Genomic DNA, 14243 nt, shown 5'->3' with positions numbered 1-14243 from the left:
AACTATAGCCTACTATATTACATATTTGTTTGCATATACAAACTTACTCAAGATATCTTTGGCAGTGTGTTTCTCAGGAACTTCACTTGGTTCACTGTATCCAATTTTATTGACTGCAGAAACACGGAACTGATATTCTGTGTCCTCCATTAGACCAGTCATAACATAGTTGGTATTTTGAAGATTCTTGGGTACATTGCAGCGGACCCAGTGATCAGTGTCAGCTCTTTTGACCTCAACCAGGTAACCCAAAATTGGGCTTCCTCCATCATAAGCTGGTTTGCTCCAAGACAGACTAATGGTAGAGCGAGTAGTGTCAATCACTTTAGGGAAGGCTGGTGGTCCGGGTGGATCTAAATGTTAAAAGAATCAGAATGAGAAGATAGAAATTCTCAAAGGTACATAACCATGACCACATTAGGTTGTTTTGGTTTATACTTACATTGAGGATCAATTGCAATGGCTGCCTTTGAAGCGTCACTTGGCTTGCCTGGTCCAGCTTTGTTGAGGGCTATTACCCTGAATTCATATTCAGTTCCTTCTTGGAGTCCTCCAGCTTTCACTGTTCTTTCTATGACAGGCTTCCTGTTAACTTTATTCCAGGTAAAAGACTTGGTTTCACGCTTTTCAAGCATATATCCGGTGATTGGTGAGCCACCATCATCTGCTGGGGGTTTCCAACTTACTGTCATGTGATCTTTTGTGGCATTACTTATTATGGGTGGATCACAACGTCCTGGAACATCTGTTAAGGTAATAGAAATATCATGTTGGGTTCAGTTACATAATATACAGAAAATAGAAAAGTAAAAGCAACCATTCAGTCCTTTCTTACCATATGGATTCTTCGCAATGACTGACTCGGTCAAAATAGGATCTCCAACCCCATATTTGTTTTCAGCACATATGCGGAATTGATATTCATGACCCTCTATCAACTTCTCCACAGTGCAATTTGTAATTCGACAGTTTGCTGTGACTTGAGCCCAGTTAGGCCTGCTGGTTTCACGTTTGTCAATGATGTAGTTTGTTATTTCTGCTCCCCCATCCTCAAGAGGGGGCTCCCAACTGAGCATTGCACGGTCAGTGTATACATTGTTGATTTTCACCGATGCAGGAGGGCCAGGTTTATCTAAAATAAAGACAAAAATTATATTTTCAACTTACAGATAGTTGAAATTAACACAATATCCTAGTTGTTAAGATCTAGTAACCTACCAAGCACTTTCAGTTTAATTGTTGCTGATTTAGTTCCGCTTGAATTTTCAGCATTAATTGTGTATTCTCCTGTCTCTTTCCTATTGACACTGAACAGGTCCAAAGTGCATAAGTGCCTTTTTGTGGTCATTTTAATGCCTTCAGCTGGCTTTATAACTTCCCCTTCTTTCTTCCAAACAGTTGTTGGTTGTGGTTTTCCAAACACTTGTGCTTCAAGGCAAACATTTGAACCAGCTTTCACAGTAATCAGAGATTTCATAGCTAGACTCAGGTCAATTTTGGGAGGAACTGAAAGAAAAATGTATTTGAGATATTACACATTGGGTTCAGGTATGACTACCAACTCACAGATAACTTTATAACTTTGCCAATACAAATGTGGTAAAGTTGCCTTACCATTTTCAGCTTGAATGGTCATTGGATCAGAGGGCTCAGATGGCCTGCTAATATTGATGGCTGTCTTGGCAATGGCTCTAAATTGGTATTGTGCATTTTCTTCTAATCCAGTTGCAGTATACTCTTCACTGGGTATTTGATGATAAGTGGTGTTGCATTGGACCCATTTCGTACCTGGCAGTTTGCAAGATTCAACGAGATAGCCTACTATTTTACTTCCACCATCATGTTTTGGACGGGTCCAGACCAGTGACACAGAGTTCTTTGTCATTTCAAGAGCTTCCGGCTTGCCAGGAGGATCTGAAAAAAAAGATGTTAATGTTACGCCATGGAAACTATACTTTGTAAATTACCAACATTGCTGTGAAAAAATCCAAAGGCTATAAATATATGAATAGACAGGAGACAAAAGTCTGCTGTTTACATTAAATGAAAATAAAATCCACAACAGATTTCATTATTATCACATTTAAACATATCTTTTGCACCAGTAATAAAGGATAGGTTACATTGTTTTGAGTTTTGTCAAGAATGACCTATATAAATCAATTGTAATTGGGAAACAATATGTAACTGAGCCTGAAGCTGCTTCAATGCTTAGGCTGGTGATTTAAAAAAAAAAAACAATCTTCTCAATACCATACCAATGTCATTAACAGTACCGTACTCAATGGGATAAAATTAAGTAGATTAAAGATCTTAATATTAAAAGCCATTTAATACCTTTGGGGCTGGTAACAACTGTTAAGAGCTCCACTGGAATTGTGAGATCTGCGGGAGAACCACAGGTTTGTTTATTTTCACCTGCTGATTTCTACCACAAAGTGAGAAATTACAGGAGTAATCGGAACTGGACTTAAGGATTTCCCCATTAAGGGACTGGACGTTTCCTGTCACCAGATTTATTGGCAAGCCCTGCATGGCTAACTCTGGGAGGTGGAGAAATACTGGCTATTTTCCAAGGCCACTTGTAATGAAGGCCTAAGACATGGAATTGCAGGTAACATCAACTATGCATTAATATCGCAGAATTCTTAAGTCTCCGTTTTTATGCCTCCAAACAGTTCAATGTTTAAAGCAACATGTCAACCATGCTATAATTGTGTGTGTCAGAGAATTATCAGTACTGCTGTATAAAGCCTAGTCCTTGAGAGAATTCTGTATCTTTTGTTGTAGCACTTATTATTATCTTAAATATGAACATATGAAGATTACTATCACATGTGTCCTTTCTATTTCCTTGTGAATTATATATGTCCCTAGAGTTAAGATACATGTGTTTGTAGGACCAGTTTCTATTGGGGGTAATGGTGAGTGGTTTTAATTTGGATAGGAGATAAGAAGTTATGCCTGTTTCAGGGGGTACTAGAATTTACAATTCCATTAATACTGCACATCCAAAAGAGGCAAATGGGAGAAAGCTTGAAGCATGGCCACTGTGGTATGGGGTTATGGTGAGCTAATTCATGACAGACTGTTTGAAGGTTTAGAACATACAAAGAACCTTAAACTATGGAGGTGTGGGGAAAAGATCAGAGTCCATGTAATATATTAGGTATTGCGGTTGGTATGTAAGTTTTAAAAGCATATAGTCTAGCTATTCATATGTGTTTTAGTTTTCTAGGTAGACATATTTCTGTTGTGCTTTTCCTTTCAGATAATAGCAAGTTGTTTGATGTCAACCCTGATGACACCAAACAACTTACCAACGCTTCACCTGTTATCTCATTGAGACATTGTGACTAAGTAAAAAAACAATACAACCAGTAAATGTTGCGCATGCTTCTTCACTTTTTTCATACCAAACACGACTACTGAAAGATTGTACTTACCAACAGGTGTTCTTGCTGTGACAAACTCCGTTGGCTTGCTCGGCTTACTTGCTCCAGCTCTATTCAAAGCAGAAACTCTAAATGTATATTCCAGACCTTCAATTAGCCCAATGCATGGGTATTCTGTTGTGCGGACAGCGGTATCATTAGCCTTCACCCACAACAGGCTGTTCCTTTCCTTGCGCTCAATAATGTATCCTGTAATGGGGCTGCCTCCATCATTGTCTGGTCTCTCCCAGGCCACGAAAATGCAGTCTTTGTTGACTTTGGTAACATGTGCGTTCTTTGGTTCACTCGGGACATCTAGAACAGATCAAAATAAAAGATTAGTACTGGTGCGATCTAAGCTACAAGTCAGGGCCGGACTAGGAAACAAAGCAGCCCTGGCAATTTGGTCAGACAGCCCCCGGGGGGGAGGAGAGGTGTGCAAGTGTGAAGCACTGCTGTTTTTACAGCACCACTGCAAAACCGGACCCCAGTAACAAAACCAGCCCCCATCACTGCAAAAGAAGCCCCCACCCTTCCAGCCTCCCGGGGAAATGCCTGATGCCTGCTACTAGCAGTCTAGCCCTGCTACAAATTATGTACAGATGATGTCATGCAATTACCAAATAGTAACTTACCAAATGGGAACTTGGCCATCATTCTGCCAGATGTGAGAGGTTCCGAGATGCCAAAGCGGTTTTCTGCTCGAACACGGAATATGTATTCTTGTCCAGGTATCAGTTTTCCAACTCGGCAGCTTGTTTTTGTTACTGAAGATACAGCAGTGACCCAGTCTCCTCGGCTTACATCACATTTTTCGACTACATAATTGGTGATGTTACTGCCGCCATCTTCAAGGGGTAAGTGCCATGATAGAGTACAAGCATCAGCATCAATTTCCGTAATGTCAAAGGGAGGTTCTGGTGGACCTGGGATATCTGTTGAAATGTATTATGATTATATTAGCCTAATTACCAATAGAATATCTGTAGCAGCAAAGAAGAATTATATAAAGACTTAACTCACCCATAACAACAACTCTGATTCGTTGTGAGGTTTGTCCAGAACTGTTTTCTGCATTCAGTGTGTAGTATCCACTGTCTTTTCGAGTCACATCCTTTATGATTAGAACGGAGGAATTTGGTGACTTGTGCACTGCTAGGCGGCTTGAAACCATCACTTCTTCATCTGCTCTTATCCATTTGGTAGCAGGTGCCGGCTTTCCATATATATGAGCTTCAATTCTGAGTTTTAGTCCAGCTTTAATGCTGATTTGTTCAGGCATTAATATTTTCGGTGGCACTAAAAACACATAAAAAATGTTAATGTACTTTTTTGCTAAATAGTTGCAGAAGAACATAATTAAACATGTGATATCACTGTCCGAATGAAATAGAACAGAACTTTCTGTGCACTTACTCAATTGCTCTTTGATTTCAAAGACTCCTTCTGTTTCTCTTGGCAGGCTCACACCCACTGCATTTCTCGCTGCTACTCTGAATTTGTATTTCACACCTTCTTTGAGTCCAACTACCACAATACTCAGATCTTTTACAACAGAATATTGGGTCCACTTGTCTTCCGGGGCAGCTTCTTCTCTAAAGCCAATCACATATCCATCAATTTTGGATCCTCCATCTCTGAGTGGTGGCAACCAAGCTAAAGTAGCAGTGTTCTTTGTGATCTCCGTAACATCAAGGGATTTAGGTGGGTCAGGTTCACCTTTAGAAGAATAAAAGAAAATTTAGACTGGCACATTCATTGGCATTTATTTTCATGTTGCATTCACTAATTAGGTAATGCTTTGGATAATTCAACATGTTTTCCATTTGTAACAATATATTTGAATAATTATCCGTGGGCTCAGATTTTAATGGTAAAAGTAAAAGGTGAATTAAGCAGGTAATAAAGTTTTGAGGCTCAGTGACCTGCAAACTTCATTCCTCAATGTAACTGAACCCGAGATTCATGTACACAGATGTACTGACCCCCAGCAAGAATCCCAAACTGTAACATTTGTTACATTTTTATTTTGCTGGTTCATTGCTCTGCCTGCTTTAAAGTACTGGGCTCACTAACCATGCATTATACATGATATTTAAGATGATCATAAAAGTTTGTTTTCGGTTGTAGAAACTCGCATTTGATGAGAGAACAGCCCATCTCAAAATGGCCTCTGCTGTTGGCTTTACTAATCAAATTGCTTTCTGCAAAACACACTGTGTCCACCAGAAATGTTCATGTTAAAGGCCACAAACACGTTCCATGAATGTCTTTCACTGGTCAAACCATGGGGATGGGGCATAGCAACACTGAATACTATGTTTCATGGCATGAAAAAACTGATTCTCATATTTTTGGTCCCTGACTCAGATGTCACAATGAGCAAACATCTCCCAGAAAAACTGCCGGGTGTTGCGATTCATTTGAGCATTTCCATTCTTTGCTTTTTGTCTGCTTTTATTCCTATGAGTTCAGGATTTGAACTACCTGAATGCAACGGAAAGGTCATCTATTCAAGTACCAAATAGTTAAAGTACTATTGTTAGTGGTGTCTGTAAATAGTTTATCAAATTGTCATTACACTTTGCAAACTGCTTCTCCAAAGGTCATGTCCAGAAACTGATTGGTAAGTTAAAGATCTATCAAGGACGGCCGTGGGAAAATAATGTCAATTTTTTGTTACAAAGTAGTATATGGTCTAAGACTATATCGCCTGCTATGCCCTGTTGTGTATAACGCATATCTTAGTTGCCATGCCTTGTTTTGCTTACTTGTGCAAAGGATGGTTTGGAGGCAAACCACAAAGAATGTAAATGGAATGACCCAACGTGTTTCCGCAGCATACCCCCTCGCATGGAAAGGTACATGTCAAATAAGACAGTCCCTTGCCCCCTGCTCATGTGTGCATTTGTTATGGGAGAGGGTCAATGTAGGTTGAAAGAGTGACTCTTGGGCCAGGGAGCACATTCATTTATCATGCCTGCATAGGGTATTGGACTGAGAGAGGATGAAGCAAAATCGAGTTTTGGTCAGTATACCACATAAATAGTTGAATTGTGAGAAAATTGATACATTAAAAATAGTATTTAAATACACTGACACAATCATCTTGCTTCTCTTCGTATAGTCACTGTTAAATGCAATACTGGCGCTTTCAGTCTGAGTAGACTTGTCTTCGTTAATTTAATACCAATAACAAATTAAAAAAATATATCTATGGCAATACTTACTGATAGGATCTGTTGCCAGAAGTGGCTTTGGAGTCTCTCTTGGAACACCAGAGCCATACTCATTCACAGGAGTTATTCTAAAGAAATATTCTGTTCCAGGTACAAGATTAGCCACCTTGAAGCTAAGTTTCTTTATATCAGCAATGACCGTAGCCCAGGTCTTCCGATCTACTTCACGTCTCTCTAAAATATAGTGTGTTACTGGACTACCACCATCATTTTCAGGAGGTGACCAAGAAATTTGACAAGACATTTTTGTGACATCAGCGACACCAAAATCCGCCACAGGGCCAGGTGTGTCTGTAAATATGAAAAAACAAAGTTAAAAAAGCAAATCTGTTTTAATGGTCAACTGTTCTTACAGATGATTTGTGGCTACTCACCAAGGACTCTCACGTTTACAAACACTGCTTTTTCTCCTGCTGCATTGATTAGTGTCAAGGAATATTTCCCAGAGTCATCACGAGTAGAATTGGGGATAACAAGGAAAGCCATAGTATCAACCAGATCAACTTGTCCTTTTCTGACCACATTATCAATGCCCATTCTCCTCCAGGTAACTTTGGGTGCAGGTCGCCCTCGAACAATGGCAAACAATCTGATGGGACATCCAGCTCTCACTGTGACTAGTTTTCTCATGCTTGCATCCAGATCAATTTCAGGTGGTTCTGTACAGTGGAGGAAAAAGAAAGTTCGGAATATCAAAACATTTGAAATGTAACTAATTGAAAAAACTCACTTCTTGTAATTTCTGCTGTAAACTCCAACACTCAAGTGCAATTTTGGATTATTTCATGCAACATTCCTGTTTGTAATCCTGTGATAAGTGAGACCTCGATGTCCTTAGGCATCGCTCTTGACAAAAGAATTGACCTCCTTGCCCACATTAACAGTATAGCTAATAGTACCTGATTTCAATGGAGACTGCTGCAGGGGATAGCACAGTGAATCAATGAACGCAACCTCAAAACCATAGCACAAATCCTTCTACTCTCAAGTCTTGATTATGTCAGCTTTTTAAGCTAGATTGATCTAGAAGGCATTTTTATTAGTTACTTACAAGAACAACTTTTTATTTGACTAGGAAGTTGAAAGTCTTGGAAGGCCAGCATTCTCTCTGCAAAGCTGAAAGCTATATTTCATTCATCCTCATCCTTCTCTTCGTCCCTAATAGTGCTTTACTTGCAACACCCCCTCTAAACGATAACAGTGAGCTGTTTCGAGCCTACTCTCTCACACACTTCTTTTTCCTCTTTTTTCCTTATCTACCTTGGTCTTCTTTTCCTTGAGAGTCCTATTTTATACTGTAACCCTTTTGTAACTCTCACACCACTCACTTTTACTGTATATTAATAATTATGTTTTTATATCTGTGATGCATCTTTTTATTTAAGTACATTAGTCTACACTTTTAACTGTGTTTTAATTGTAGATCACTCTATTGCCCACTGGCCACGTTTGTACTGCAAAAGGCATAATAAATAACATCATTTTTTATTCTAAAAGTGGTCATTTTTGAACACTTAGAGACAGACTGGACATTTACCAAGTATTTCCTTTGGAGACACAGCTTCTTTCAACTCTGCAGGTCGACCAACTCCAATTTGGTTTTGAGCAGAAACCCTAAACTCATATTCTTGCTTTTCATCAAGGCTGGTGACAGTAAACTGGGTATGGACTACTTGTGCAGCCACATTACATCTTTTCCATCCTTCATCAGGAGCTGCGCTAGCACCTTTGGGTCTCATTTCCACAACATAGCCAATTATTGGAGCACCTCCATCATAAACTGGTTTTCCCCATCCAAGAGTAATAGAAGTCTTCGTGCTATCAGCAACCTTCAGATTAGTTGGAGGACCAGGTGGCTCTGCAAATAATAAAAGAGATAGGTGCTGACATCAAAACAAATAGCTGACATCATTTAAATATATTGTAGATTTAACAGAATTACCAACATCAATCCTTCCATACATTACCTATTGGGTCTTTAGCCACAACTGGTCTTGATGGCAAACTTGGATCTCCCAGCCCAATTTCATTTTCAGCTTTGACACGGAACTGATATTCATGACCTGGGATCAGGTTTCCAACTTTCATTCTTCTTTCTGGGATTGGGCTCTTCGTTACAGCAACCCATCTTAAAGACAGTTTTTCTTTCTTTTCTAGGATATATCCTGTGATTGATTTCCCACCATCATATTCTGGTGCATTCCACACTACAGTCATTTCCTCTTTGCTCACTTTAGTAATTTCTGGAGCATCAGGAGGACCTGGTCTGTTATACTTTGTTTTAGCAATAATTGGCTTTGTCTCTGTTGCCGGTCCAGCACCCATCTTATTCTCTGCACGTACTCTAAAGATATACTCGTTTCCTTCAACAAGACGTGTGACATGTGCTTGTGGCATTAATAAAGAGGCTGAATATGTAGACCAGACCATACGCCTAGTCTCACACTTTTCTAAAATGTAGTTTTGTATTTCACATCCGCCATCGTCCTCTGGTGGCTCCCAACTGACTTTGCATCTGTCACTTGAGATGTCAGAAACTTTCAGGCTTCTTACTGCTCCAGGTGCATCCAGAACACTCACAAGAGCATATGCCGTAAAAGCACCTGCTGAGTTTGTTGCAGTTATAACATATTTACCAGTGTCAGAACGTTTTGATTTTGTAAGAAGAAATTTCGAGGCATCAGCTGTTGTTTCAATCTTAACTCTAGGAGATCTACTCAAGTCTGCAGCATCTTTGTCCTTTGCCCACACAACTTCTGGTTGTGGCTTCCCTCTAACTCCAGCTTCAAGTCTAACTGATTCACCTGCTTTTACAACAAGCACTCCAGCTAACTTCAAATCAAGTACAGGTTTCTGTATTTCTTCTTTAACAACAACTTCGTCTGTCTTTACCCAGTTACTTTCCCCGCCTTCATTCTTGGCCTGGACTCTAAACTGATATGTTTGATTTTCAATGCACTTGTCTACCATAAATACTCTTTCTTTAATACTGCCTTTGTGGACTCGTTCCCATTCATCACCATCTTTAAGTTTTCTCTCAAGATGATAAGTTATATTAGGGCTACCACCATCATAGTCTGGTTTATTCCATTTAAGAAGAACAAATGTTTTCCCAATGTCTTCAATACGGAAGTTTTGTGGCTCACTTGGCTTTTCCACTGGATTAATGGCAAGTATTGGTGTTTTAGTCTCAGTGACCTGGCCTGGGCCAACTTTATTTTCAGCACAGACCCGGAAGAAATATTCATGATTTTCTATAAGAGATGCTTTGATGAGACGTTTTGTAAGATCTGAAGAGATTATTGACCATCCTCTCTGACTTGGTTCTCGACATTCTACAATATAGTTTGTAATTTCTGAACCACCGTTATCATCTGGATTCTCCCAGGCTACCATGCAAGAGTCTTTGGTAACATAACTTGTCTTCAGGTTCTTGCACGGACCAGGCCTGTCAAGCACATTAACCAGAACGGCTGCTTGAGCTTGGCCACTGTTATTCTTAGCCGTTATCGTGTATTTGCCATGATCTGCTCGGGTTGCACCTTTTATGTTCATTTCAACATGTGGAAAGTCTTGAATCATTTCAATTCTTGCTTCTTTAGCAAATGCTCTACTATCCTTAGACCATGTAATGTCTGGATCTGGTCTCCCTTTTACTCTTGCAGAAAGGTGAATTGTTTGACCCACTCTAACAGTAACCAAGTCACGACAAGTTGCATCAAGTTCTACTTCTGGAGGATTAAGGATGTCCTTAGCAATAACAGATTCTGGTAATTCTCTTGGTTCACCTTCTCCAACAATATTAGCAGCTTTAATACGGAATCTGTATTCATTTCCTTCAATTAAACCAGGTACTCTGAATGCACATTGTCTGATGAGCTCATCCTTATTAATTCTATTCCACTGAGCAGTTCCTGACTTCTGGCATTCTACAACGTATCCCAAAATTGGGCTTCCACCATCCCTTGTTGGCTTTGTCCAGACTAAATCAGCCGTTTCTCTGCTCTTGTCTTTAAGTTTAGGATTAATTGGAGGGCCAGGTGGTGTAATAGGGCGTGATGCTCTGATTGGATCAGAAACAGGTGATGGTTTACTTAAGCCAGCAATATTTTCAGCAAAAACTCTGAATTCATATGTGTTGCCTTCAAATAGACCGGTAGCTCTGAATTTCAGATCAAGCACAGGTGATTTGTTCACACGTACCCATTTACCTGATACTTCTCTACGTTCTAAGATGTATCCACTTATTGGGCTACCACCGTCAGATTTTGGTATTGTCCAAGAAACTGTTACAGCATTTTCGGTAACATCATATGCAACTGGTTTCCCAGGAGGTGATGGCGGATCAAACATATGCTTTGCAATAGTAGGTTTGGACTCAAGTGGCTTTCCAATTCCAATTTTATTCTCTGCTTGGACCCTGAAAATATACTCAGATCCCTTTTGGAGCCGTGGAATCTTAGCCTTTATGCTAGTGCTTCCAGAACTGACAATGCCCCAGGTTTCTTTCTTGCTTTCTCGTTTCTCAACTATGTAGTTCATGATTGGACTGCCACCATCATCCCTTGGCGGTCGCCAGGAGATAACCATATGCTCCGGTGTTACTTCAAGTATATTAAGTGGTGCTGTTGGAGGACCAGGAACATCCAAAACTGTAAGATGTAGGGCCACAGTCTTGCTCCCAGCTATGTTTGAAACTGTAAGCAAATATTCTCCGGTATCCTTTCTTGTGCAATCTTTGATGGTAAGCACTGTTGAGTAATTGTCAGTAACAATGGAGTAGTTCCCTTCTGATTTAATTTCAGTATTATCGGTTACCCATTTAGCAGCTGGAATAGGAATTCCTCTCATGATTGCAGGAAGTCGTACAGTGCTTCCAGCTTTTACAACAAGGCCTTCAATTAATTTCACATCTACTTCCACGCTTGGAGGCACTGAAAATGTATACAAGAAAAGAGATAAGACATTTGAAATGCAATAAACGAATCTATTAAGCACGTTACATTGTATTCTACATGTTAAAAAAAAATAGTTACCCAGTTTTTCTTGGCACTGTATTGGTATAGTAGTATCTGGGCGGCTGAGACCAGCAGCATTCTGAGCTTTTACACGGAATTTGTAAATCTTTCCATTCTGTAACCCAGTTACGACACACTCTGGTATGGAAACTGTTTTGAATGGAATCCAGTCATCTGCTCCTTCTTCTTGATAGTCAACAACAAATCCTGTGATTTCAGAACCTCCATCACGATCTGGCCAATTCCAAGCTAGTGAAACTTCGGTCTTGTCGAAATCTACATGATGGAGATTCTTTGGAGGCCCAGGTGGATCTTTTGAAAACAGAAAAACACTGTTAGAACAAGACCGAATCTAAATAAAGTTTACAGTTTAATAAAGGCCGCCAATTTATGATGCAACTTACATATTGGGTCAATTGCCTTTATTGGTTTTGTTGATTCTACATAAGTACTTCGCCCATACTGGTTCTCAGCAGCAACTCTGAACAGGTACTGAGCGCCTTCCATTAGATGTTTAGCCATTATGCTGTGCTTTTTGGATGATGTTGAAATTGGTATCCAGTTGTTACTTGCAACATCTCGTTTTTCAATCACATAATTTGTAATGACAGAACCTCCGTTGTCTTCTGGTTCTTTCCAAGTGAGATAGCAAGAATCTTTTCTGACTTCACTAATGACCAGATTTTTAGGTGGGCCAGGTTTATCTGAAAAGAAAAAAAGGAAGCAAATTGTAAAACCTGGTGATCAGTTGCTCCATTTGCACTAATGATTTACAGTGCTAAATGCTGTGTTCTTATGAGCTTTGTGAGTATAGAGTCCTGACAACATCCAAACTTGCTGATATAAAACAGGCCTTATATGCACTGTAAACATTTTTTGATATTTCTCCCTGTGCATCTCTATATGCAGCGCGGATGCTCTTCATGCAATTCATAGTGTATTGCACTGAGAATATCACTATTATATCCTTTCAACACCATAATACCACCTTGAAACAGCTGCCCTCCCTTCTATTACTAATATGTTGTACATCTCCACCTTGAGGGTTCTCTTGGTATATGGCATTATGTGAATGCCTTGCCAGCAGGGATTACAGTTGCAAAAGTGAAAAGATCAGGTTTCAGAAACTGGCTAGGATGATAAGACAAGGTAGAGTGCAACCTCATTTAATGCCATTTAAAGGACAAGTTTGACTCAGGTATAATTTGGAGCAGGGCTTTACAAGGTGACGCATCTCTCTAGAAGCGTCAAGTTGTAAATTGACAGCAAGCTGGTCCATTGTTAACCCAGCCTCTGCGTCACAAAAAGTGACAAAACGGAGGTGCAAAAGTGTCCCAAGGGGCATGTAAATCTGCCCCACAATATATTATACATTGGGCAAATATTAATATTATTTCTACTTTTGAAAAAGAAGATTCGAAAGAAAGACGTATTACCTAGTACAACTACTTTCACTGAGACAGTCTTTGATCCTGCTTCATTCTCAGCAGTGAGGGAATACATGCCACCATCTTCTTTTACACAATTACGAATTTCCAACCGGCTTCCAACAGGTGTGACCTCAATGTCAGCTTTAGTTGAGACCTCTTTATCTTCTTTCTTCCAAGATACTTTTGGGAATGGTACTCCTTTGATCTGTGCGCTGAGTATTAATGTGTTACCAGCTTTTATGTGTTGTTCACGAACCATATTAGCATCAAGCATCAACTCAGGAGGTTCTGTAAGAAATAGTAACATTTATTATGCAAAGATAATTTTGTTGCATGTTGTTCAGAGAAGAATTGACAAAAATATTACTTACCGAGTCTGTCCTTGGCTAATACTGGATCACGTACATAAGCTGGTTCGGATTCACCTGCAGCATTGACTGTCATTATCCTAAATTTATATGTTTCGCCCTCTGTAAGAGCAGTGACTTTGTAATTTGTTTCAGGGCAGGAATCGGCTGTATGGTTTGCTTTCTTCCACTCTTCGTCTCCAACTTTTTGGTATTCAACAAGATAACCAAAAATCTTTCCTCCGCCATCATGTCGTGGTGGTTGCCAAGACAGAGCAACAGAATTTTTCGTGTTGTCTATTGCTTCAGGATTAACAGGTGGACCTGGTTTAACTGTAAAACAGACCTTAGATTACATACCTGCATGTCATGTAAACATCAGTAGAATGCACTCTGAAGAACTATGATACATACCTATTGGATCTTTAGCGAAGACTGGTTTTGATGGTAGACTTGGATCACCCACACCGATTTCATTTTCTGCAGAAACCCTGAATTCGTATTCACAGCCTTCCAAGAGATCTGTAACTACATACTGAGTGTCTGGATAAATGGGTTCTCTTGAGCATTTGATCCATCGATTAGACATTGTTTCCTTCTTTTCCACAATATAGGCAAATATAGGCTTTCCCCCATCTCGTGGTCTATTCCAAGTTACCAAGGCAGATTCTTTGGTAACATCCTTAATTATTGGCATTTCAGGTGCTTCAGGAACCCCTGTTGAAATATGAAGAAATACATGTTACAAATTACTGTAAAGTAAGGCATGAATTCT

At 39.7% G+C, this 14243-nt stretch overlaps 1 protein-coding gene across 1 annotated transcript in view; it reads right to left on the bottom strand.

Annotated features, from left to right (window-relative positions):
• The window catches only part of TTN (titin), a 379656-nt gene that overhangs the window by 72187 nt on the left and 293226 nt on the right, over window positions 1–14243 (bottom strand). Inside the window, exons 255-272 of the mRNA XM_085645211.1 lie at window positions 13883–14185; window positions 13493–13801; window positions 13128–13409; window positions 12096–12395; window positions 11710–12003; window positions 8641–11607; window positions 8211–8531; window positions 7048–7332; window positions 6665–6964; window positions 4851–5153; window positions 4458–4733; window positions 4070–4369; window positions 3447–3749; window positions 1615–1914; window positions 1219–1506; window positions 836–1132; window positions 443–745; window positions 48–353 (exon numbers count right to left, since the gene is read on the bottom strand). Coding sequence (XP_085501337.1) covers window positions 48–353; window positions 443–745; window positions 836–1132; window positions 1219–1506; window positions 1615–1914; window positions 3447–3749; window positions 4070–4369; window positions 4458–4733; window positions 4851–5153; window positions 6665–6964; window positions 7048–7332; window positions 8211–8531; window positions 8641–11607; window positions 11710–12003; window positions 12096–12395; window positions 13128–13409; window positions 13493–13801; window positions 13883–14185 — 8037 coding nt within the window. The remainder of the gene's footprint in view (window positions 1–47; window positions 354–442; window positions 746–835; window positions 1133–1218; window positions 1507–1614; window positions 1915–3446; window positions 3750–4069; window positions 4370–4457; window positions 4734–4850; window positions 5154–6664; window positions 6965–7047; window positions 7333–8210; window positions 8532–8640; window positions 11608–11709; window positions 12004–12095; window positions 12396–13127; window positions 13410–13492; window positions 13802–13882; window positions 14186–14243) is intronic.

The sequence above is a fragment of the Triturus cristatus genome, chromosome 3_1, assembly GCF_964204655.1.
Source record: "Triturus cristatus chromosome 3_1, aTriCri1.1, whole genome shotgun sequence".
Lineage (NCBI taxonomy): Eukaryota > Metazoa > Chordata > Amphibia > Caudata > Salamandridae > Triturus > Triturus cristatus.
This window is presented reverse-complemented; position numbering and strand designations above follow the sequence as displayed.